The 27,046-nt window shown below is 41.6% G+C and overlaps 1 protein-coding gene across 3 annotated transcripts in view; it reads left to right on the top strand.

The window, feature by feature from the left end:
- Nucleotides 1-26,517, top strand: part of agpat2 (1-acylglycerol-3-phosphate O-acyltransferase 2 (lysophosphatidic acid acyltransferase, beta)) — a 188,184-nt gene extending 161,667 nt beyond the window's left edge. Inside the window, exons 4-8 of one of the 3 annotated variants that reach the window (XM_060935730.1) lie at nucleotides 17,384-17,559; nucleotides 17,979-18,074; nucleotides 18,412-18,468; nucleotides 19,625-19,697; nucleotides 24,351-26,517. In XM_060935730.1, the coding sequence (XP_060791713.1) occupies nucleotides 17,384-17,559; nucleotides 17,979-18,074; nucleotides 18,412-18,468; nucleotides 19,625-19,697; nucleotides 24,351-24,508 (560 nt within the window). In that variant the 3' untranslated portion in view covers nucleotides 24,509-26,517. The remainder of the gene's footprint in view (nucleotides 1-17,383; nucleotides 17,560-17,978; nucleotides 18,075-18,411; nucleotides 18,469-19,624; nucleotides 19,698-24,350) is intronic. The other 2 variants (XM_060935727.1, XM_060935728.1) reach the window with 2 other exon arrangements.
- The last annotated feature ends 529 nt before the right edge of the window (nucleotides 26,518-27,046 follow it).

Here is a 27,046-nt window from a genome sequence, read left to right as displayed (position 1 = left end):
TGGAAAAATGTTTTGTGGACGGATGAGACCAAAATAGAATTTTTTAGTTAAAATAAGAAACACTATGTTTGGAGAAAGGAAAACACTGCATTCCAGCATAAGAACCTTATCCCATCTGTGAAACATGGTGGTGGTAGTATCATGGCTTGGGCCTGTTTTGCTGCATCTGGGCCAGGATGGCTTGCCATCATTGATGGAACAATGAATTCTGAATTATACCAGTGAATTCTAAAGGAAAATGTCAGGACATCTGTCCATGAACTGAATCTCAAGAGAAGGTGGGTCATGCAGCAAGATAATGACCCTAAGCACACAAGTTGTTCTACCAAAGAATGGTTAAAGAAGAATAAAGTTAATGTTTTGGAATGGCCAAATCAAAGTCCTGACCTTAATCCAATCGAAATGTTGTGGAAGGACCTGAAGCGAGCAGTTCATGTGAGGAAACCCACCAACATCCCAGACTTGGGATGTACAGAGGAATGGGCTAAAATTCCTCCAAGCTGGTGTGCAGGACTGATCAACAGTTACCGGAAACGTTTAGTTGCAGTTATTGCTGCACAAGGGGGTCACACCAGATACTGAAAGCAAAGGTTCGCATACTTTTGCCGCTCACAGATATGTAATAATGTATTTTCCTCAATAAATAAATGACCAAGTATAATATTTTTGTCTCATTTGTTCAACTGGGTTCTTGTTATCTACTTTTGGGACTTGTGTGAAAATCTGATGTTGTTTTAGATCATATTTATGCAGAAATATATAGAAAATTCTAAAGGGTTCACTAACTTTCAAGCACCACTGTAGAGGTCTGTTGAGCATTCAGCTCCTTGCATTACCTTTGTTGACAGAATATTTTTCATGTTGAATCTGCAAGTCATGACAATCAAGGAGATGTAAGATTTTAGATCTTGGGTGGCACCAGGTGAAGTAATTTTTGACTGGTTGGTGAAAGTAGGTATTAGTGATGCATAGTTCAGTTAGTACAAAAGTTGAGCATGAGTTCACTCTTGGTGTTCCTATTTCCCAATAGTACCTTCATATGTTACATGATCATTACCTACTCTTGCAATGAAATCTCCCAGGACCAGAAGCTTCTTTACTTGAGGTACCCTGTCTACCACATCTGCCAATTCATGGTAGAAGGCTTCATTTTCTTCATCAGGATAGGTCATGGTAGGTGCATGCACATTGATCAGGTTTAGGTAGCGATCATTCATTCCCTGTGGCTACACGTAAATTTATGATTCACTCAGATACTCCCACTGGTAGTGATGGTGGTTTGCTCGCTATCTTATTTGAAATGGCAAAAGCAACTCCTGCGTTTTTTTTTCTTCTGTCTGTATTCCCACTCCAGAAGGTGTATTTGTTCTCTTGTACTTGGCCTTCAAGCCTTGTCTCTTGGAGTGCAGCAATGTTGATGTTGTAGTGATCTAGTTCCTTTGCGAACAGAGCTGTATGCTCAGGTCTCTTATCATTGTCCAACATGATGCGGACGTTCCAAGTCCCAGCTATGAATTTTATATTCTATGTTTTTCTACCGCCATTATGAAGACCCACTGGCCACGGTGAGCCAGCCAGTTAAGGGCTGGGTAAGCTTTCTTTACCCCACCATTTCTAGGGTATTCCCTTTCCAGGACAGGCACTGCTCTCCCTAAATGTTGGCTGTCCATCGCTTGCGATGATGACTGTTTTATTAGGATGCACAGAAACACAGATAGGCTGCGAGGCCCACACCAGAGGGCACCAGACTTATTCTCCTTTCCTAATGAAGCGGATTGCACAGTAAGGTAAGACCAACAATGTCGTGCCCCCATTGTTGTCTCTCTGGACCACCAGACCTGATGCCAAGTGGTGCACAAAAGTGCCACAGACCTGACTGTTATGGAAGTTGCCCCGCAGTGACCACTGACTTGCCAAGTGATGCCATCTGTTGGCCAATTGAGTAGCTCTTCCGCATGCCATCTGGTGGTGTGCCATTGACTCTGTTGGGTTCATCTGCTACATTGCACTGAAAAATGCTCTGCTGCCAGTGCCTCTTTGGTGATGTACTATTTACCCCATAGCAGGAACCCAGGGCAGGTGCTACCACTCCGGGTCAGAGTGGACCTGGGAGCAATGGTAATTAAGGGGGTAACTCCACTTTCCCCAATACTCAAGTCCTCCTGGACCTGAGACTCCCCACTGGTTGCAGTTTAAAGTCCTGTCCAGGACTAGGAATGACAGTATAATGCATTATGGATAGAAATGGGGAATAGAATAGGATAATTTAGAAGAGAATAGAATATGACAAGATAGCATACAGGGTGGCATGATGGTGTAGTGGTTAGCACTGTCTCCTCACAGCAAGAAGGTCCTGGGTTCGAGCCCAGCGGCCGGCTGGGCTCAAACCCAGAACCCCAGGACTTTTGTGTGGAATTTGCATGTTCTCCCTGTGTCTGTGTGGGTTTCCTCCGGGTGCTCCAGTTTCCCCCACAGTCCAAAGACATGCAGGTTAGGTTAATTGGTGGCTGTAAATTGACCGTAGGTGTGAATGTGAGTGTGACTGGTTGTTTGTCTCCGTCTGTGTCAGCCGTGCGATGACCTGGCAACTTGTCCAGGGTGTACCCCGCCTCTCGCCCGTAGTCAGCTGGGATAGGCTCCAGCTTGCCTGCGACCCTGTAGAACAGGATAAGCAGCTACAGATAATGGATGGATGGAAGATGGTATGCATTCAGAAAGAACATGGAGAAAAGAATGCATCGTCACAAAACGGAGAGCGTGACAAAATAGGATAGAATAGGATAGACAATTAGGATAGTATAATAGAATACATTATAAGAGAATATGAGGTAATATAACAGAATAGAAAGCATTTTGAAGACTTAGAAAAAAACTGACAAAATACTATACATATTTAGTTTATAGAATAGACGGTTATGACAATACAACAGAATAAATTAAAATAAAGAAGGGAATATGACAGAATAGAAAGTATTATGAAGATACAGAATAGAATGTGACAAAATACTATACACATATAGAATAGACAATTATGACAATAAAACAGAATACATTATAGGAAAAAAAGGGTGGAATATGACCAAATAGAACAGAATAAAAGGCATTATGAAGGTATAAAATAGACTGACAAAATACATATTCTGTATAGAATCAAATGACAATACAATAGAATAATCACTGAACAGAACTGAACACACGATGACCATACAGAACACATCAAAATACCATAGACATACGATATATATTCTGTATCGAGTGGACAGTTGTGACAATATAGTGGAATACGTTGGGAGAGAGGAGTGTGTCAAAATCAAATAGAATGTATTATGATTGTATAGAATAGAAAGGAACAGATGGGAATAGAGTAGAAGGCATTTTGGTGGTATGGAACGGAGTACAACAAAGTACTATACATATTCTGTATCGAGTAGGGTAGACAGTTATGGTAAGAGAAGAGTATATTATGGGAGAGAATAGGGGAATTTGACAGAATAGAGTAGAATCCAGTTATATACAGAATATGTATATGTATTTTGTCATATTCTGTTCTGTCATGTTCCCTTTTCTCCTAAACTGTGTTCTGTTGTGTTGTCATAGCTGACTCTTCTGTTCTTTGTAGAATGTCTATGGTATCAATAGTTTTACTCACCAAACTTAATTGCATTTTGTAAATATAAATTAAGATTTTAGGTCTTTCAAAATCTCCAGTACATAATCTTGTGAAAAGATTCAGGGAAATACATCCAGGACATTGAGTAAAATATTTTCCAAGATCTTGTGAGGATATTGACGAATTGTTTTCAGCTTGCATGGTTTTTGTTTGTGGATGTGTCTATATAATAAGAAAATGATTACATGTTGGCTTGAAGATATGAAGTTTATCTTCTCGTGTTGAAAAACTCGTATTTTTCATACAAAATACATCCCGGACCTGAGTACCATGTTTTCCAATATCTTCACTCGTGAGGATATCGGTGACGTCCCTTCTAGCGGTTTCCCCATTGACTTGACGCGTGTTGTGAAAATGGCAAACCAGTTCAGAATTAAAATTCTTTTGATTAACTTGCATATTTTTTGTGTGTGGATGTGTCAAGATAAGAATACTACACCGTGGCATGAAGAAATGAAGTTTATCTTCTCGTGTTGAAAAATATTTCACTAGTTCACTGTGCTCACTTGTGAAATATGTTCACCACTTGAAGATATACTTCATAACGTCGCACCACTGTGTAATATTCTCTATGTATATCGCATCAGTAAATTGCTGCATTGTCTTGTGATAGGGATACCAATAATGAAATGCGCATTGCAGTTACAAATACGTATTTATTCCTGTCTTTGACACTGCGTGCCATGCTCCAGAAACAACACATTTATCGTGGTGTGACACTGCTGGGTGCCTGGTGGACAGTGGTAACCAGTGCTTTCACTTTACATCATTGCTATATAGTCACGGTCGAATATTATCGGACATAAGAACTAACTGATATTGATCTTTGGTTGTTTTAAATGATCTAAAACTAAGGAAAGATGCTCATAATTGAACTATACAATAATTGTTTACACCAGTGTGCAGCGTAAGAAATCTCATCTCATCTCATTATCTCTAGCTGCTTTATCCTGTTCTACAGGGTCGCAGGCAAGCTGGAGCCTATCTCAGCTGACTACGGGTGAAAGGCGGGGTACACCCTGGACAAGTCGCCAGGTCATCACAGGGCTGACACATAGACACAGACAACCATTCACACTCTCATTCACACCTACGGTCAATTTAGAATCACCAGTTAACCTAACCTGCATGTCTTTGGACTGTGGGGGAAACCGGAGCACCCGGAGGAAACCCACGCGGACACGGGGAGAACATGCAAACTCCGCACAGAAAGGCCCTCGCCGGCCCCGGGGCTTGAACCCGGACCTTCTTGCTGTGAGGTGACAGCGCTAACCACTACACCACCGTGCTGCCCCGCGTAAGAAATCATTCAGGTAAAAAAGCATACACTGCAAAGATGTGTTGCCTGCTATGAAAAAAGAAAAATTCGTCAATGTTTTCTGTAAAATGGGTTAGTAAATAATTTCACATTAATTTTTTAAAAAGCAAAATAAAAATAAACACTGGATAAAAAATTCATCGAACCAGGATTCCAAAGGATTGTATCATTTTATTTGCATAAAGATACAAATTTCGTTGTCCAGTGGTCAAGTGTTTGAGAGATTCACTCTAAAAATACAAGGTTTTCACAAAGCAACCTGCAGTTGCCAAAAATACAACATTCTTTTGGTGAAAGAACATTCAGTTTCAGTGGTGCAAAGCTCTGGAATGCTTTACCAAGAGACGTTAGAGTGTAACTCGCTAGCCTCTTTTGGTGCGGCCGTCAAGAAATCCAAGTTGAAATTTGTAACAATTTTTTCTTAGCTAAAAGGTTTCATGAATTCTAATTTGTAAATTGTAAGTTTTTCTTTTTTAGATTTTTTTTAATTTTTTTTTTGTTAGTTATTTTAGTTATTTAGAGGGCCATGTATAAATTATCTATAATGATATTTAGTGTCACTGTTAGGGCAGAGATTCACCGTCTCTTCCTCTTGCTCCAACCGTAACGATCACCCTCTCGCAGATCGGTCCCTTCGTGTCACCCAGAATTCTGGGGCGAATCGCGAAGCAAGACAGGAACTAAGAATAGTTTCACAGTCTTTATTCACAAGTCACCGAAGACAAAAGAATACAGAAGGCTTTTTTTTGTGTGTGTGTCAAATTATCCGCATTATCGATACATTATCACAATGGTATGCAATAATAAGCAGAATGTTCAGACAGAATGTTCAGACAGATATCAAAGCCCATTTCTTACGCACAGCCTATTCTTGATAGCACAGGGCAAAATGTTCTTATGATAGCAATGGAATTTTAAGCAAAATACTGTTTCTAGCTGAACAAAAGGTCACAAAATAGATAAATGCCTTCTTGCTCAAGAATAAATCCTTACAATTCCCCTCTTTGATACTACAACCCCGATTCCAAAAAAAGTTGGGACAAAGTACAAATTGTAAATAAAAATGGAATGCAATAATTTACAAATCTCAAAAACTGATATTGTATTCACAATAGAACATAGACAACATATCAAATGTCGAAAGTGAGACATTTTGAAATGTCATGCCAAATATTGGCTTATTTGAAATTTCATGACAGCAACACATCTCAAAAAAGTTGGGACGGGGCAATAAGAGACTGGAAAAGTTAAAGGTACAAAAAAGGAACAGCTGGAGGACCAAATTGCAACTCATTAGGTCAATTGGCAATAGGTCATTAACATGACTGGGTATAAAAAGAGCATCTTGGAGTGGCAGCGGCTCTCAGAAGTAAAGATGGGAAGAGGATCACCAATCCCCCTAATTCTGCGCCGACAAATAGTGGAGCAATATCAGAAAGGCGTTCGACAGTGTAAAATTGCAAAGAGTTTGAACATATCATCTACAGTGCATAATATTCAGAGAAAAAGATTCAGTGCAATATTCAGTGCAAAAGATTCAGAGAATCTGGAAGAATCTCTGTGCGTAAGGGTCAAGGCCGGAAAACCATACTGGGTGCCCATGATCTTCGGGCCCTTAGATGGCAGTGCATCACATACAGGCATGCTTCTGTATTGGAAATCACAAAATGGGCTCAGGAATATTTCCAGAGAACATTATCTGTGAACACAATTCACCGTGCCATCCGCTGTAGCCAGCTAAAACTCTATAGTTCAAAGAAGAAGCCTTATCTAAACATGATCCAGAAGCGCAGACGTCTTCTCTGGGCCAAGGCTCATTTAAAATGGACTGTGGCAAAGTGGAAAACTGTCCTGTGGTCAGACAAATCAAAATTTGAAGTTCTTTATGGAAATCAGGGACGCCGTGTCATTCGGACTAAAGAGGAGAAGAATGACCCAAGTTGTTATCAGCGGTCAGTTCAGAAGCCTGCATCTCTGATGGTATGGGGTTGCATTAGTGCATGTGGCATGGGCAGCTTACACATCTGGAAAGACACCATCAATGCTGAAAGGTATATCCAGGTTCTAGAGCAACATATGCTCCCATTCACACGACGTCTCTTTCAGGAAAGACTTTGCATTTTCCAACATGACAATGCCAAACCACACTGTTACGGCACCCCCTAGGGTCCAAAGGACCAGAGCGCCAACATTTATACAACAGACTTAAGTGAGAAAAACAGACTCACACAAACAGTTTTAAGGTGCAGATTAAATTTTATTAATGCTACACCAACAAAAGCAACCATAGGGGGAAAACGAAGGGTTTACAAATCTAAATGGCGTCACCAAATCAAAAGAAAAAAAAACAACCAAAAAAACCACCACCAATAACAGGAGCTCACAAAAACTCCTCAAATTACAAAATAGGGGATGGTATCACCATTCGACCAACACCAAACATAGGGCAATGTGGCTAACAGAAAAACTAATGTGTGCCAAAAAATGTACACCCCGGGGCAGATCTACGTAAACCTCACCCAACGCCCCCCCCAGGAGCTTAAAACAAGATAAGCCAAAAATAACAATATACACAACTAAACTAAAGTAAGGCAAAAATAACGACTGGTCAGAAAAAGAATCATAACACATCAAAAGGATACAACATAACTAAAAATTTCTAAACCTAACACAAGACAACCAAAAACAAACCACAAACAAGGGCGCTGCCACCACCCTAGCCAAAAACGCAATGAACAAAGAAACATGGGGACTTAAATAGTGCTGGCAATTGGAAGGGGACTGGTTGCTGGATAAACGGAGATAAGTGGAAAACTGGATCCAGGTGCGCTGATCTGTAAGGAAAATGGTAAGTAGAACCTGAAGGGGGAGACAAAGCACAACACACACATAACAAAACACAAAATAGCAGGCCTGCATACACAAACAGAAAAAGAAACAAACGAAGTCGTAACACACACACTGCATCAATTACAGCATCATGGCTGCGTAGAAGAAGGGTCCAGGTACTGAACTGGTCAGCCTGCAGTCCAGCTCTTTCACCCATAGAAAACATTTGGCACGTCATAAAACGGAAGATACAACAAAAAAAGACCCAAGACAGTTGAGCAACTAGAATCCTACATAAAACAAGAATGGGTTAACATTCCTATCCTTAAACTTGAGCAACTTGTCTCCTCAGTCCCTAGACATTTACAGACTGTTGTAAAGAGAAAAGGAGATGTCTCACAGTGGTAAACGTAGCCTTGTCCCAACTTTTTTGAGATGCTGTCATGAAATTTAAAATCACCTAATTTTTCTCTTTAAATGATACATTTTCTCAGTTTAAACATTTGATATGTCATCTATGTTCTATTCTGAATAAAATATGGAATTTTGAAACTTCCACATCATTGCATTCCATTTTTATTTACAATTTGTACTTTGTCCCAACTTTTTTGGAATCGGGGTTGTAGATTACGACTAGTATCACACCCCAGTATTCTGTGTAACGGCAGGATAATGTACATTGGGGTTTTCCCTGCGTGGAGGGGTATAGGTAAAAGCATTCATCATATTATGTATCTTATCCACCAAGCATCTAAAAATGCAGGGTCCAAAAAGAAGAAACAAAAGGAAAACCACAATCACTGGTACACACATAGATAAAGTTGCAGTCCATTTCCTAAACAGTTTAGAGAACCATATCCACCCAGCTGAGTCTTCATGCTCCAGTTGTTGAGCGATCTGTTTCATTTGATGTACGGCTGCACCTATTTCGCCATCTGGGCTGTCATTAGCAGGGACAAAGGTGCAACAGCTTTTTCCGACCATAGCACAAACACCCCCCTTATCTGCCAACAAAATATCAAGGGCCATACGATTTTGAGTAGTCATTAGACGCAGGGCAGTTAATTCAGTCCTAACACCGGCTACAGCTCTAGTGGTTTCATTAACAAAGCTGGCTAAGTGATAATGTGTTATTTCTACTTCCGTCCACAGATCAGATACGCCAAACTGAGGAAACAGCGACGTCCAGAAACTGTGCCATTTAGAAGTAAGCTGATGTGCCGGGGGTGGGAAAGTACCATAGACATCTCGTTTCTGGCGATGAGCAGAGCGGGGATGGAGAGCAGTGATAGCGCTCTTGAGTTGTATGGGAGCACAAACGCCTGACCAATTGGTGGGAAACGAAACAAAGAGGTCAGATCTATTACCGCAGTACCAGTACCAGTTTAATGCTAATTTAACACCAGGATAATTATTAGGGTACGGCGGAACACAAGCAGGATGAGCCCTACACGTATTATTGACATACCCGATGCTGTTGCGTGTGCAATTAGTTAGCGGAGGGTTACATTGGCATGAATTTGGGACCCAGCGAGGACATGGAGAGGTGGTGGAATTCTGATCATATATGTGATTACATTGAGAATTAGGAATTTGTCCCAAACACACGCTACTTCCTTCAGAGTAATTTGTTCTAAAACAGTGAGGGAAAATGAAATTAGAGGGCATATCGACCTGCAGAGTAGTGAGAACAGGGTCCTGTAAGACAATGGCAGGGGTTTCCGTGCTAGAGACTGAGGAGGTCTGGTTTAAATATTGTAACAAAGAGGGGCTCATGGAGAAATTACAGAAGGGGCCCCAAAAATTGAAAGGTTGGCCCCTTGGGCCCCACGCATAATACAGAGCTTCAGAGCATAGAGGCAAAGGTAGACGTGTAATAATAGTAGAAGGCGGCATCAGATGGCAGACGTAACAACTTTCATTCGTGTGCGCTCTTGCAGTCCAGTTAGCGAATTGCCAAAAGATGTTGTCTCGAGGGCCAGCTCGAGTGGGTAACCCTGCTCCGAGCAGCAGTAGAGTGGCCGCGAAGCTCGTGATGAGGATTTTCATGGTTGTAGTGAGGATGATTGGTCCCAGACGGGGGTGCGAGATCCCTTCCCCTCTTTGTTCACGGCTTCTTGCAGGAAGTGATCTGAAGATCCTCAGCCCCTACTTAGTCCCTGTACAGAGTTTAGAGAGGAGAGAGACTAGAGAGGGACACAGAGAAAACGTTAATAGCAAACTTGTCATTGTAACACAGCTTTGTTATGGGGCCTTCTTCAATCGCATGGCATGGATCCACTGTGGAAAAAGGTCAGTTAGAACAGCAGTACGAGTAATGGCGACTATTTCTGCAGGCCCACCATATCTAGGTTCTCCCAATTGTCCAAATCGTTTAAAAAGTTGCACCAGCACCTTGTCTCCCATGTGAAAGGGGTGTGTGGGTGCTGCTGGTGGAGACGATATTGTACTATTGACCTTAGTACAAATTTTATGCAACCTATCTATAAGGGCTGCAGAATACTCATCCATATGTGTTTTCAAATCAGAGGTACCCAGAGCCGGTGTTCCCCTCTTCCAGGGGAGAGGGAAAGGTCTTCCAAAAATAATTTCGTAGGGGGAGTATCCCACTAGGCTAGGTCTTGGTGTCATACGAATTTCAGCCAGAGTGGCTGGCAATAAGTCTACCCAATTTTTTGAACCTGTGGCCTGCATGGCCTTAGTTAGTTTGTCTTTCAGTGTTCGATTAGTACGTTCTACGATACCAGATGATTGAGGGTGATGTGGAATGTGAAAATGCCAGTTTAGTGAGAGATACTTGCAAAGGTTTTGTGTGACTTTCGAGGTAAAAGGGGTACCCTTGTCTGAGTCTATGGCGTCTGGAGCCCCATAACGAGGTATTATTTCTTTTGCCAGAATACGAGTAACTACCTTCATGTTCTCTCGAGAACAGGGAAAGGCTTCTACCCATTTAGAGAATTTGTCCACAGTCACCAGGAGATATTTAAACGGCCCGCGGGGAGGCATGTGTGTGAAGTCGATTTGCCATTCTAGGAACGGAGACGTAGGTATGGGTAAACACTCGTGTTCCTCGCCTGCTTTAGAGGGATTATTTTGTGCACAGATGAGGCATCTCTCGAGAATTGAGTCCACCAAGCTGTTTAAATTGGCTATACAAAAAAGTTTGTTCATGTCCCCCTTCACCCCCTTCATGCGCGATGTGTCACACCGTGAAATTCGCGCACGAGGAAGGGAAGGCAATGAGATGGAAGACAAAGGCGGCCATCCTGACTGTACCATAGGCCATCAGGGGCAACGTAAGCGCCTTGTAACTGCCAAAATAGAGTCATTTGGAGAGGCTGAAGCCTGTAAAGAAAAAAGATCTAAGTCAGGAATCAGTGCGCTGGCGAGGCAAGCGGTATTACACGGCGAAGGATCTAGGCCAGGAGACATGATACCAGAGGCAGCAACGAGTTTTGCAATGCGATCGGCAAGAGAATTACCCATGATTTCAGATGTGTTTCCCGAGGCATACACCTTAGTTTTAACTATGGCGAGTGACCTAGGGAGATGACAAGAATCAATGAGATTTTGTACTAAGGTAGAGTGAGAAATGGGCTTCCTGTCTACGGCATGGAAGCCTCGAGACTGCCAAATCTTTCCAAAATCATGAGCCACACCAAAGGCGTAACGAGAGTCTGTGTAGATTGTGACATCCTTGCCCTGAAACAAAATACAGGCACACGTGAGAGCATACAACTCAGCTGCCTGAGCCGAGGAGAAAGGAAGAGCGTATGCCTCATGCACAATATCAGGCAGTGAGCACACAGAGTAACCACAGAGGAAAACACCGTCTGAGGGTTTAGAACAAGAACCATCAACAAAGAGTACTTCCCCCATCCCTAGAGGGCTGGAGGAGAGATCGGACCTGATACTAGTAGTATGTACGATTTCAGACAGACAATCATGATCAATGTCATCCAAAGTGTCATCCTGAGAATTAAGGAGGCGTGCGAGAGCATGACCTACAGTATCGAAAGAGGATGTGGCACGAATTTTGAGATTGTTAGTAGAACAGAGAATGGTTTCGTATCTGGAGCGGCGCTGCGCAGTCATATGTTGGGTCTGTAAATTTTGCAACACCTGTTTAACTTGATGTGACGAGTGCAAGATCAGTGGGTGAGACAAAACCAATTTCTCCGCATCTAAAACCATCAGAGCACATGTGGCGACAGCCCTTAGACACACGGGTAAGCCTTGAGCAACATTGTCTAATGTTTTGGATAAAAACGCACAAGGACGCATCCCCCCCCATGCTCCTGGGCCAACACCGCAGAGGCTGTGCCTTGGTGTTCACAGGCATAGAGATGGAAGGGCTTGGAGTAATCAGGTAAACCCAGGGCCGGGGCGGAACAAAGGGTGCTTTTGAGGGAGTGATAAGCGTCCACCATAGCGTCAGTCCAGGTCAAAGGGTGCTGCAGTGGATCGTGATGAGAGATTGCAGAACGGAGAATCTTGTCATATAAAGAGCAATCAGGGATCCATTGTCTGCAGTAATTGATAAGACCCAGGAAAGTCATCAGTGCATGTTTAGTTGCAGGGCGCTTTGTGTCTAGAATCACCTGCACCTGGTCAGATGACAGCTTACGACAACCTTGTGAAAGTTCAAACCCCAAATACTTAGCAGTGTCCATGTAATATTGCAGCTTGGTCCTGGAAACCTTAAAGCCCTTGTGCGCCAAATGTTGGAGCAGGCGTAAGGAAGCGTCTTGGCAGAGTTCTGGTGACTCAGCAGATACCAGAAGATTGTCTGCGTACTGCAGGACCACAGAGCCCTGGGGGAGGGAGAGGTCACAGAGTGCGTCCTGAACTACGGCTGAGAAAACAGCAGGAGAGTCAATGAAACCTTGAGGCAAACATGTCCAAGTATACTGTCTCCCCCTGTGCGTGAAGGCAAACAAAGGCTGTGTCTGCTCTTCAACAGGAACACTGAAAAAGGCAGGACAGAGATCAGTAACGGAAAAACAGCAATGATGAGCAGGAACCTGTGACATTACAAAGGAAACGTCAGGTACAATGGGTGCAACAGGGACAATCAGTTCATTAATCTTACGTAAATCCTGCGTAAAACGCCAGGTACCATCAGGTTTAGGTACTGGATTGACAGGTGTATTGTACGAGCTGGTACACGGTCTCACCACACCTTGCTCGAGAAGAGACTGTAGGATGCCATCAATTCCCCGAGCCTTAGCTTCAGAGAGAGGGTACTGTTTAACATAAACAGGATGCACATGTTTAAGCTTAGCCTCATAAGGCACACAGTGAACCAGGCCAACCTCGTCCTTGTGTTCCACCCAGAGGGAGGAGGGGAGGGCACTCAAAGGATCTGTAGGAGAGAATACAACAGGGTTTACAGCAGCAGTACAAACAGCGAAGACATTTGGGACAGTCATACATGAAGAGAGTTGAGCCAAGGCGGGAGGCAGAAAGTCGGGGGTGCAAATAATCATTCTGGATCCCTGAAACGAAATGGATAAATGTAACAGACTCATTAGATCACGCCCCAGTAGATTAAAGGGACACTGTGGCATAAACACAAAAGAATGATGTGTACAAAGTGCTGTGTCGGCGGGACAGGCTACCAATAATGGAGGAGTGCAAGGGGAGGAGAAGGGGACCCCATCAATTCCCACAGAGCGAACGGTTTTGTTAGAGAGAGGGCCCTCGTAGGGTTTTCCCACAGAGGACATCGTAGCACCAGTGTCCATTAGAAAAGGAAGCACCTGTCCATCTATAGCTAATTCTACGATAGGCAAATCGTTGGCTAGGTAAGAGTCGAAAGAACAATGTAGCATTACGGGGTCACAGCTCTGTAGGCAGCTCTAAGGTTGATATGGGCCTGTGGGGCGTTGCTGCGCAAAAGGATTTGCCGTAGGGGCAGCCGGTGGTGGCTGCTGAGGATTAGGAGGAGGAAGGGGAAACATATGCTGCGAATTGGCTTCATCTGCCTTTTTCTTTCTACACTCACGTTGCCAATGTCCTTCTTTGCCGCAATAGTGGCACGCTCCAGAGCGTACCCTGCCTTGCGGGCGGATGCTCGGATTCTGATTCTTTTGTCGTCTATTCATGTCTCCACGGGGCTGTGAGTACAAGTTTCCACCGGCCACAGAGAGGCAGGCTACCTGCTTACTATCCAGAATACCATCTCCCTCCATAGTTCTAATTCTTTCCCCTAGGGTTCTTATTGTCATATTGCTATGGTCACTTAAATGATATTTCAGAACCTTCTGTATGTCAGGACGACAATTATTCAAAAATGTCGAAGTAAAGAGCGGGTTGGCTTGCTGCTGATCTAATTGCATGTTTCCCAGACAAGTCCACGTCTCGCTAAAACGCGTCAGAAACTTTGAAGTGAGTTCAGCCTTCTCCTGTTTACAATTAGTAACCTGTGAAAGATCACGGTTAGCCTGCTGTCGTGAGAGCAGATAACGTGTCAATTGTTCCTTTAATTCCCTCATAGCTTTACTGGTATCCTTCCAGCAGAACTTAAACTCATTCTTTGTGGTGGTTTTGCCGTCACCTACTTCTATCTTAGTTTTAACCACTTCGTATTCATCATTTATGGGATCTAGACATGGCACTGCATCTATTAATGCAGCTTCATCATAACTGTCGCCTAGGACGACATGAAGGATAAAACGGTAATCTGCTCCTACCAGCTGGCAGTGTCGTGACATTTTTTACGAGCATGTCTACAAAGTTAAGTGGCTTGTCTAACGGAGGCAACATTTTAATAATATCTTTCAGGTCTGATGCAGAAGGCGGAGTGATTTTCAGCCCTCTGCCCTTCTGAACCCATACACAAGCGGTATTCACAGGGGGAGGCGGCGGTGGAAGGGAACCTCTATCTGGTCCCACATCATCATCGTCATCCTCATCAGAGTCGTCGTCTGTATTAGAATAGTCAGTCTCGTTTTTTTAGTAACAGCTTATTTGAGCTTACAGAGGGTTTTTTTACCTGCTTTGGGTTTCTTAGGTTTAGCACCTGTCTCAAGAGATGCAGGCACGCTGGGAGTGCTATCAGCAGGGCATGAAAGGTTACTTAAATTCAGATATAGTTCTGGGACCGGTTTGGATGCAGGAACGTTATTTGATCCCTCATACAGCGGCAGTAGGGCGGAGGCTGTAGGTGGTGTAGTAACAGGAGATGTAGACGAAACGGGTTTTGCCTTATCTTCAGGCTTAGGGCGTGGTACTGATTTTCTTTGTTCCTTAGTTTCTTTAATTCCGTGAAAATCATCCCATATTGGTTTCATTCTGACCCATTCTAAATAGCCTTTAGTCATATAATCATAATCCCATTCTGGGTCGCCCAATCCCTCGTATATTTGTCTATGTGCCGAGGCAAGATACTCTGGTTTAAAAGTTCCTGCGCAAGGATAAGTCAGAAACTGAGGCTAGGATTCAGTCCAGCCGGCCAAATTGTCTAACCACGGACTGGTGTAGAATGCTAAATCACAGCGATTCATCCAATCCTGTGGGGTTTCCTCGGGGTCCGGTCTGGGCACCTTAACACAATTTCCCCCCATGGTGACACAAACACTACATTCACACTGCAAGGCTTAATGCTCAATTCCGATTTTTTTGTGAAATCTGATTTTTTTTGTGAGGTCGTTCACATTAACAAATATATGCAACTTGTATGTGATCCTCAGTATGAACGAAAAGTGACCTAAAAGTGTTCCGCATGCGCATTGCAGGATACGATGACGTCACACGCAGTGAGCATGGCCAGTGTTTACGGAAGTAACATAAAGTTTCCTGTGTATGACAGTAGCCAGCATGGAGTACCTGGCGATGATGCAGTTGTTGTTGCGACGGAGCCAGAACATGCACAATAGCCTGATGTTAAGGAGGAGGTTGAGAAGGAAGAGGGCAAGGGTTTTGGCTCAGGCGTTCTGCGGGGTAGTGACTGCAACCTCCGTTCAAAGGAACGTGTGGGTGCGGAGTCGCATTGATGTCATGCGCCATGTTGTAACTTTTTTTGAGAGACTCGACGCCTACTTCAGCACAGAATAGTGACGTTTGTGGCTTGTTGATGACGTGTAAGTCGGATGAATGCGACCTGGCGGTTCAGACTGAAGTCGCATATGAAAAGATCAGATAGGAATCGGAATTAGGACCACATATCCAAACGGCCTGGGTCGGATTTGAAAAAATCGGATCTGTGTCGTTCATATTGTCAATAAAAGATCGGATACAGGTCACATATGGGCGAAAAAATCGGATTTGAGTCACTTCAGCCTGCAGTGTGAACGTAGTGAAAAGGACCATCTCGAGCACTAATTATTCCCTGGTAACTCACACGGACGCGCGCACACTAATTATTCCGTGGCAACTCACACGGACCCGTGGCAACTCTTCATGGGGATAAATGGGTTTTCGGATACTACCAACCAGGCGGAAGTCCCTTAAAATAAAAGAGATTTCTTACCTGATCAGGAGTATCCCGGACGAGCCCCCAAAACTGTTAGGTCAGAGATTCACTGTCTCTTCCTCTTGCTCCAACCGGAGCGATCACCCTCTCGCAGATCGGTCCCTTCGTGTCACCCAGAATTCTGGGGCGAATCGTGAAGCAAGACAGAAACTAAGAATAGTTTCACAGTCTTTATTCACAAGTCACCGAAGACAGAAGAATACAAAAGGCTTTGTGTGTGTGTGTGTGTGTGTGTGTGTGTGTGTGTGTGTGTGTGTGTCAAATTATCCGCATTATCGATACATTATCGCAATGGTATGCAATAATAAGCAGAATGTTCAGACAGAATGTTAAGACAGATATCAAAGGCCATTTCTTACGCACAGCCTATTTTTGATAGCACAGGGCAATATGTTCTTATGATAGCAATGGAATTTTAAGCAAAATACTGTTTCTAGCTGAACAAAAGGTCACAAAATAGATTAATGCCTTCTTGGTCAAGAATAAATCCTTACAGTCACCCTTAAAGTTCTTAAAAAGATGTTGCCTTGCACTTGTGGTGGTACATGTACATCATTCATACAGACCTTGTACGGTCACAAAAGCCATCAAAAATCAGGTCGCTGCATTACCATATTCTCTTAAGTATGGAGTTTCGCTCCATTATGATCGGCTTATTGGATAATAGCATGAATGAGCTGGGGGAACAGATGTTCATATTAAAGTGAAATGAATAATTGTAATGCTGATATTAACAAGATTTCCTTCCACTTTGTTACCCATCCTTCTTCCCTTCCACCTTGTCTCAGCATATATACTTGTGCTCCTAATGTACATATTTCATGAAATAGAAAGGTTGGAGACTAGCAGGTTGAATATAACTTTGAATGACTAAATAAAACTAGCCATGTTCAGAAGTTATATCATCACCTGAAATCTAGTCACAAGTGGACATAAGTAAATGCATTGAGACATGTGAAAATAACTTGAGTAGCTACTTGTCTGTACTGTCTACCTGTGATCTAACTGCCCAAAACTTTTGTTAATACCAAATCATAACAGGAGCTAAGTCTTGATGATGGTTATTTTCTGGTTCTTTTGTCCCACACAGGCCTGATGGAGATTTTGCCTGATCGCTGCACCACTATTGCTAAGAAGGAGCTGCTGTGGGCAGGAACAGTGGGCATGGTGTGCTGGTTGGGGGGCATAGTGTTCATCAACCGCAAGAAAACTAGTGATGCTAAGAGTGTCATGGCTGACACTGCCAAGATCATGCTGCATGACAAGGTATGCTTCGCTAACCTTCAAATTAGCCATGGGCTGATATTCAGTTCAAAGTAGGACCTGATTTTAAATTAAAACCGTATAGTTGTTCAACTTTGCCTGGAATTATCTTTTAAATGTTTTCATTGTTCAAACATTTAAGTTGCCTTGAGTATGATGCCCTCATTTAAAAGTGTTGAGTTAGAAGAATGAATGATGGATATTGATTTATAACAAATGTAATAAACAGTTGTACAGTTTTCATAGTACCAGTTTTACAAATGTTGAGCTGTTAACATCTATTTTATTCTTTATTATTTAAATATAATCCATTCTAGCAATAAAAGTACGTAATTATCATGCTAATATAGGATCCTGAAACTAAAATAATTGAAATGAAATAAAAACATAATTTAGAAACAAAAAGCTCTCTATCTTTGCAGATCCGCCTGTGGGTATTTCCTGAAGGAACACGGAATCAGAAAGGTGATATTTTGCCATTTAAGAAGGGTGCATTCCACCTGGCAGTGCAGGCTCAGGTAAGTGGCTGCCATTTAACAAAGCACAGAGCTTGTTTAGTGCTGATCAAATTGTTAGTTAGGAATTCTCAGGCTTTTTTTGGTCAGTGACCCATTTTAAGGACCCCAAAATTGTTCCCACCATCCACCACATTGTGATTATTTGTTTTCCTATTTCTCTCTCGCTATTTAATTTAATTACATTTTTTGGAAGACCTGAAATTCTAGGTGGACTACTTTTAAATCACTGATTTAGTTTCTGTCTGTCTTGCTATCTATGTGGCTAGCTTACTAGCTATAGATATCTTTTGTCTTTTAGTAGTAGTATCCTCCTCACATTTGTGTGTCTCTTTATCAGGGCCTAAATAATAGTCTGGTCCTCACCAACTTCTATAAACAAACAAACAACCTCAAGGTGAGAACAAAAAAACAAACAAACAGATTTTAATGTTGTCATTTTCCCCCCCCAAAAAAAGTAAACAAACATTCAGGCAGAACTTATGGCAGCTTGGTGTGGTGGGGTGGGGGTTGTTGTTGTTGTTTTTTAATTTATTTATGGGGGGGCACTATGGAAAATATTACGAGACCACTTTTAATGGTGGTCACAATTAAAAATTTTACAACTTTAACAAAATTGTAATGTTAAAGTTCATATTTTATCTCTGCTGTTACCTTCAACCTAGATCACTCGCTAAGCGTGAAGCCAATTTTATAATGGGTGTGGTACAACAAGGTTACCTACAGTATGCAGGAGGTCAACTTTAATTTCTGTGCTCAGTTGCACAGAGTAAAGTGTATTAATCCAATGAGGTTTTCACTGCTTACAATCTGTGGCAGTTAGAAATCTTACAAAGTTTGGATTTTAACCACCACCAGATGCACTGCTGCAGTATAACAAAGCCTGAAATATAGCCCATGTGCCATCGTGGGTTTACACTGCAAAGTATAGCATTAATATTGTTCTAGCTAGAGTCCATGCTCTCATTGAACACGTGATGCAACTGAAATAGAACTCAAGGAAAGAAAATGCACTTTATTTTTAACTTTGGTCCACTCGGGTCACTTTAACACGAGTGTATTGGGCACAGTGCTGTTATAGTCCAGTGCAGAATGAGTTGCTTCAAACTGAATAAATATCCTAGGCTAAAGAAGTGTTGGTAAATTGTCAGTTTTAATTATTTGAAAATATTCTTTAAATCATGTTTACATGCGTAGAACTCCACAATAATAGCTGGTGGTAATCCCCTGTAACCCATATACGCCTCAATATTCTGTAAAAATTGATTGTTCTGGATGTATATACTGTATTAGGGATGAGGACACTGAGTGTAGTCAACACCAGGGGGTGCCACTGTTCCTCTGGAGTACATTAACTTGGAACCTTTTTTTTTTTTTTTTTTTAAAGAAGCAGCCAATGTTTCCCAAACAGGTTCCAAAGGAACTCTGGGCTCTAGTTCAGTTTCTGCCAGTGCCAGCTGTGAGACCTGACCTTGGGCTATTATTAGCCTGGGAAGATAACATCGCCTGTATGTATTTTTCAGATATTGACCTTCTCTCTCTGTCTCTCACAGGCACCCATCATTCCCATTGTGTTCTCCTCCTATAGCAACTTCTATCTACGGAAGGAGAAAGAGTTCAAATCAGGTGAAAGACTTTATACAATATAACTTCAGTGCATTTGTTCAACGTACACAGTTTTCAGTTGTGTACAGTAGGATCCAAAAGTCTTGTTGAATTTTTTAGGGAAAAAAATTGTCAAATTAATTTGCCCCAAACCACAATACTCAATTCTTAAGCAATAGGGATAATTAGTCTATTATTTGAGTCAATATCAGGTGCTTGGTGACCTATCTAAATTTTTTGTATGGTTTTCTTGGGTAAAAGTATCATTTAAGTATTTTAGATGAAAGTTTTAGATAAAACGTGCCATGAGAACAGCTTATATTTTGAAGTATAATGTTAACTGCTTAATGATGCACACGGGCTGCAATGAAGTACTTATGTAGTGTGACTTCATTACAGTGTGTGTGTGTGGGTCTGCCTGGCTTCACTTCTTCCTCCTTTGGTTGATTTGTGTCATGTCTAATTAATTCTTTTTGCCACACGTTTCTCTGGGTTTTGTATGGATCTGGTAAACAATATCAAGCCATATGAAATGTCACCAAGGAAGGAAACAATTATACAGTGGTATTCAACACATCTATTTTTCGATTAAACACATATCCAGTGCAGCTATTCACATAAAATATTGAGCAGACATTGGTATTTACTTACACAAACTACACAAACAAGAAATTGTAATATTCCAATCCATTAAAAATTATGTGCAGTAAAGCGGAATGGCACAGGAAAAAGTATTGAAATTTATTTAATACTTGGTAGAGAAGTCTTTGTTTGCAGTTACTGCGTCAAGATGCTTCCTGTAAGAAGAAACTAATCTCTGTGTTCAGATGGGATTTTGGCTCATTCTTCTACATAAAGAGTCTTTAAATAAAATGGTGAATCATGATCAAGCCATTTTACAAATTTGGGTTTAAATGTTGGTTTAATTGAGCTTAAATGTGGCAATTGGCGATCATTCCAACACCTTTATTTTGTTCTTATGGAACCAATTGAAACTCTCCTTTGCAGTGTGTTTTTTGGATTGTTGTCCTACTAGAAAGTCCACCCACATCTCATCATTGTAGTGGATACAATTCTTCTCAAGAATTTTCCAGTACATGATTCCATTCATTTTCTGTTTGTTAATTTGCATTCTGCTGGTACCATGAAAAGAGAAACAACCCCATACCATGACGTGTCTACCGCTGAACTTTACTGTGGGTATGATATTTTAGGGTTATGTTTCAAGGGGAAGGGGAAGCCATGGCTTAATGGTTAGAGAAGCAGCTTTGGGACCCAAAGGTTGCTGGCTCGATTCCCTGGATCAGCAGGAATGTCTGAAGTGCCCTTGAGCAAGGCACCTAACCCCCCAACTGCTCCCCAGGCTGCTCTGGGACACTAAATTTTCCCAGTAAATTACAGACTTCTCCAAATGTTCCGTAGGAAACTTCAAACAAGCTTCAAAAATGCCTTTTCTTCAGTAATGGAGTCATCTAGGGGTGATTAAGAATGGAGACTGTGTCTGTGGATAGCATTGCCTATTGTTTTCTCTTTTGCCCCTTTTCCACCAAAGCAGTTCCAGGGCTGGTTCGGGGCCAGTGCTTAGTTTGGAACCGGGTTTTCTGTTTCCACTGACAAAGAACTGGCTCTGGGGCCAGAAAAACCGGTTCCAGGCTAGCACCAACTCTCTGCTGGGCCAGAGGAAAGAACCGCTTACATCAGCGGGGGGGCGGAGTTGTTAAGACCAACAACAATAACAAGACCGCGAAAGATCGCCATTTTTAAGCGACGAGAAGCAGCAGCTGTACAAACGCGAAGCCATCCATTATTATTATTATTCTTGTTGTTGCCGCTGCTGCTTCTTCCATGTTGTTTTTGCTTTGATATTCGCGCCAAGGTTTATGTAAACGTAGCGCCATAACTGACGTATACAGTGACGTAATGACGTGGCTCCACTTAGCACCGTGAGCTATGGAAAAGCAAACTGGTTCTCAGCTGGCTCGCAAGTTGAACGAGTTGTGAACCAGCACCAGCACTGGCTCCGAACCAGCCCTGGAACTGATTTGGTGGAAAAGGGGTATATGACAACTGTACCCACTGCTTCCAAATCTTGCTAGAGCCATTTTCGAGTGACTCTTCTGACTCACATTCTGACTGCCCAGTCACAAATCTTGCTTGGAGCTCTTGTGGCCAGTTGATAGTTGAGTGATGTTTCTTCCACTTGCAGATAATGGTCATGATGGTGCTTTTATAGGCACATTTAGGATTTGAGAAATCAGTCAGTCACAAGTGTCATTGCTATGGTGCTCAAGAATATTGTGAAGGTCTTAAAGGAACAGTCCACCGTATTTCCATAATGAAATATGCTCTTACCTGAATTGAGACGAGCTGCTCCGTACCTATCTGAGCTTTGCACGACCTCCCAGTTAGTCAGACGCAGTCCGACGCGCTGTCACTCCTGTTAGCAATGTAGCTAGGCTCAGCATGGCCAACGGTATTTTTTTGGGGCTGTAGTTAGATGCGACCAAACTCTTCCGCGTTTTTCCTGTTTACATAGGTTTATATGACCAGTGACATGAAACAAGTTCAGTTAAAAAAATTGAAACGTAGCGATTTTCTATGCTATGGAAAGTCCGCACTATAATGACAGGCGTACTAACACCTTCTGTGCGCTTCGGCACAGCCCAAAAAAATACCGTTGGCCATGCTGAGCCTAGCTACATTGCTAACAGGAGTGACAGCGCGTCGGACTGCGTCTGACTAACTGGGAGGTCGCGCAAAGCTCGGATAGGTACGGAGCAGCTGCTCTCAATTCAGGTAAGAGCATATTTCATTATGGAAATACGGTGGACTGTTCTTTTAAGAGAGAGCTCTTTGCCTCTATTGAGGTATTTCACCTGACGTCACAGGGTCACGTGATGCCCCGGTGTCCGCCATTTTGAACGTCAAGCTAGCTAATGTCAACAACAGTAGCTGGTATGTTACTGTAGCAATGTTTATGTTCAGTCATTTGGATGACTGTTAAAACCTTTCAGTCTCAAGTTTTTCCTTTACTGGATTTACTAGTTTACTGAGCTAGCGCGCTCCGGCAGGCTAGCGCGCGCCGGCAGGCTAGCTCAGTAAACTAGTAAATCCAGTAAAGGAAAAACTTGAGACTGAAAGGTTTTAACAGTCATCCAAATGACTGAACGTAAACATTGCTACAGTAACATACCAGCTATGATGTTGTTGACATTAGCTAGTGCTAACAGCTAGTTGCTAATACACTGCTACAACTACACCGACCCTAATAATACAGTTCTTGGTCATTGTCTGGTAACAGCAAATTTATAACGGGCCATGTCTCAACAGACTAAGAAGTTATTTCAATGACATTTAATAACATTTTGCTTATCCTGAGGACCGAAAGTAAATGAAAATGTGAACACAAACCTTAGCTGTAATAAGATGGCGACCACCGGCTCCAGGGATGACCCGCTGATGTAGGCATGTTACCCAGCCTGACACAAAATATTTGGAGGTATCCAAACTCTTATATGCTCTCAGATCAATACCTGTGTATGGCAATGGGTTTTTAACGACATAGGTATACAGATCATGTGGGCCGAAGTCAGGTAAAGACGAGGGCTTCGTGTACTTCCGTACGTCAGTGAACAATCCTGGTGGAAGCAGGTAAACGTCGTTCTCTAAGCCTGCTAACCTCAATTTTTGCAAATACTTCTTCTGCTCGCCCTGTAAATGCCCTACGTCGCTGGATAGTGAAGGTGTTTTCTGCATCTCGCTCCTTTTTTCTTTTATGTTTTTCGTTTGTCGCCTTCCTCGCGTTCAAACTGATTTGAGCCGTGCCGTCCAAAATGGCAGCATCACATGACTTGGTCACGTGGGTGAAATACCTCAATAAATCATTAGTTGTTTTTTGCATGACCGCTTGGTGCCAAATGATACGGGTATTTGCATTCAGAAGTAGGTTCCCCTTTTTCAAAGAGTGGAAGTATTAACCTACTAACACGCACTAATCCAGGTGATTTTATAATTTGTACAGATAAGAGAACTAATTAGTGCAATCAGCTGGGTTTCTTACGGTGTTCAGTACTTTTTTTCTGTTATTAAAGTTTACTGCACAATTTTTTATGGATTGCAATATAATTTTTCTTCTGTGTAGTTTTGTCTTAATGTGTGCTTGTAATTTCATGTGAACAGCTGCACTGGAAATATGATTAACTGAAAAATAGTTGACATGTTGAATAATTATTTCCCCCACTGTTTTGTTTTTTATTTTCATAGTGTATCAGAGTTTACAGTGACATTAGATTGAGCAGTAAACATGGGTGACCATATTCAACATGCTACCCATCTGCCATCCACTTGGACAGCTCACTAAACACAGTCTAGCATTCTGGTTGGTATTACTGTATGTAGTGAGACTATTGCATGTAGATGAGCTATGTGGAAATTTGGCAGTCAAATGGCAATGCAGGTTTTGACATGGCAAATGGACCTGTATGAGGATCTTCTTTAAATAATTTATTTTCTTAAAATAATTATTCTCAGTCATTATTGTGAGCCAGAAAATCAGTGGGTGAAAGGAACACGTATGGTAGTGGACTCTTTTTAGGCCCTAATTCATGGAACGGTGATGTGAAAAATTGGTGTGTTGTGTTAATGGTAATGATGATTTTCATAAATTTCTTATAGGAACAATTACTCTGAAGATTCTCCCCAAAATTGAGACAAAAGGATTGACGTCAGATGATGTGTCGTCACTCTGTGACCGGTCGTATGCAGTGATGCGTGCTGCCTTCCTGGAAATCTCCGGTGAATCATCCCAGTCCAATGGGCCATCCAGTCACTGAGCATTTCGTTGACTCCATTTACTGTTTTCTCTCTCATTGCCTCTCATGGCTGCAATGCTCTCTGACGGCTCGAGACTTTGCAGCCCTGGTGATTGACGATAGCTGTGGCAATTAGACACTTCCACCATCATCTTCAGTGTCCATATAAAGCCACATTTTACACACACATACGCCTGCCTATATATATATATATATATATATATATATATATATATATATATATATATATATATATATATTCAATACACTCTGGTCTCTCGTTGGGGCTTTTGGAAGTGCATGGGTGTGGAATTAACTAAGGGCAACAACCTTTGCCCTTGCCCGTTGGAGACTGTTTGGAGCATTTTTTTTTTTCCAATAGGTCTGTTTCAGGAAGGCAATTTCTTGGGGATGGGCATTTATCATGGATGCCTTGTCTCTCTTTTGCTTTTCAGATGGTGAACAATTTGTCCTTTTTTTTTTTTAAACCCCTTTATTATACATTTTTTGCCTCTTCCCTGGTAATCATTATTTGTAGCTGATCTTTTAGGTCTTCCCATGTTCTTTTAAATAATTTTTCATCTTGTTTTTGTTCGAATTTTGCCTTTTGCCATCAGTCCTGCCTTAGGACCCAGACAATTAAGTGTACTTTAAGTGTAACTACCACCAGTGGCAAACTTCCACCATTCCAAGTCCTACTCCATTAAGCAGAAGTTGGCAGCTTGGGAGGAATTTTTCACTTGATTGTACTCAGTGTTGCTATTGTTTTCACTTAATAAGCCTTATCATTGGAGATTTCACGTTTAAAAAAAAAATTAAGCTTTTTTGTTGCTTAGCTTTATTTAGTTTGTGTTTCTGCCTTTTTACTTTGTCCCTTGTTTTGGAAAAGGTACCCGTTTAGCTGTAAATGTCAAAGGTAATTTCATGAAGTGCAGTGTTCAGTTGTACTAGGGATATTGGCTACTGAAAAGTGCAGCCTATTAAAATGTCATATTTAATAATTTATTTTACTTGTGAATTAGAAATGGCTATTTATGGTGCTGTTTGCTGTAATCCATTTAATCTGTGTCGTAATCGTATTCAGTGCTGCCAGATTAAACAGTATCCACCACAATCTGGCAGCTTTTTTTTTTTTTTAATTCACCTTGAGTTGAAACTACCTTGGGCTGTACGTTGCATTTCAAAGTAACATTCCAGGACAGGTTCTAAGCAGCTACCCGAATGGTGCTTCAGTCTAGCACATGGAACTAGTAGGCAGGTCATCACACAAGATATTTAATTAGCACCACACATACACTATCTTCATGCATGCATATGCTACATAAACTTTCCAACCTGATCTGTACCATATGTGTCTGTATAATTACAAAACCTTTTCACCCTTTAATTCTTGTTTCCTTAACACTGCTAAATTAACATGCTACTTGCTAGGAAAATTTTTTGTTTGTTTAAATAACCTTTTGGTTAATAATTTATTCAGATGTGTAACCAAATAAAAAAAACACACATTTTGTCCTAATGGTACAATCAAGTAATGTACCAAAACAAATGCTATAAACTATTTTTGTGCCATGTTTGTAAAGTTTCTCAGCTATCAGTTACAGAGTCAATTAGTGATCAGTGATTTGTTGAGCATATTTGAGAGGGGGGGGGAATACCCTGCTGTGATATTGTTTCGATTTGTTTTCTGCAAAACATTATTTTTGCCAAATACTGGCTAAGTTCATTTTATGTAAGAATGCAGTTCACAAATAACCAAATTTAAAGTGTACCTTACTAAATTGACATTCAGTATTGACTGGGGTATAGTTAAAAAAAAAAAAGATTTTTAAGATTTTTTTTTTCTTGAAGGTGTTATGGTTATTTTTGAAAATCATATTTGGGAAAAAGTAGGTGAACAGTCAACATTCTGAAAACCACAGAAAATTTTTATTGTTCCTTGTTTATCTCTTCTTGTTGACATTTTAATTGTGCCTAATGTTGAAACTAGGCAGTTCCATGCCTGTCTTTTCATTTCATTTGGGTTGAAATAAATATTTTTCTTTTGGAATGCCAAGCAGTTGTTCAGGGTTTATTTTTTTATCTCTCCCTCCCCCCCTCTGCTCGTGCAGCTGTGATCCACAAATCTCATTTGCTGGTAAAACTAAAAAGTAATCAAACAATTTCAAGTGCTTTAACATACACTATGGTCAAAAGTATGTGGACACCTGACCCTCACAGCCATATGTGGGCCTTCTGCAAACTGTTGCCATGCCTGTGTACAAAGCAAGCTCCATAAAGACATGGTTTGCCAAGGATGGTGTGGTCTACACATAGCCCTGACCTCAACTCCACACAACACCTTTGGGATGAATTGGAATGCAAACTGAACACCAGGTGGTCTTACCCGTCATCACTGCCTGACCTCACTAATGCTCCACACTCCAAAATTTAGAGGAAAGCTTTCCTAGAAGAGAGATTATTATAATGGAAGAGAGGGAGTCCATTTCTGGAATGGAATGTTTAACATCACACAATGATATGGATGTAATCATCAGGTGACCACATACACTCACTGAT

The sequence above is a fragment of the Neoarius graeffei genome, chromosome 12, assembly GCF_027579695.1.
Source record: "Neoarius graeffei isolate fNeoGra1 chromosome 12, fNeoGra1.pri, whole genome shotgun sequence".
In the NCBI taxonomy this organism is placed as follows: Eukaryota; Metazoa; Chordata; class Actinopteri; order Siluriformes; family Ariidae; genus Neoarius; species Neoarius graeffei.
The sequence above is the reverse complement of the archived record's forward strand: the minus strand, read 5'-3'. Positions and strand labels throughout refer to the sequence as shown.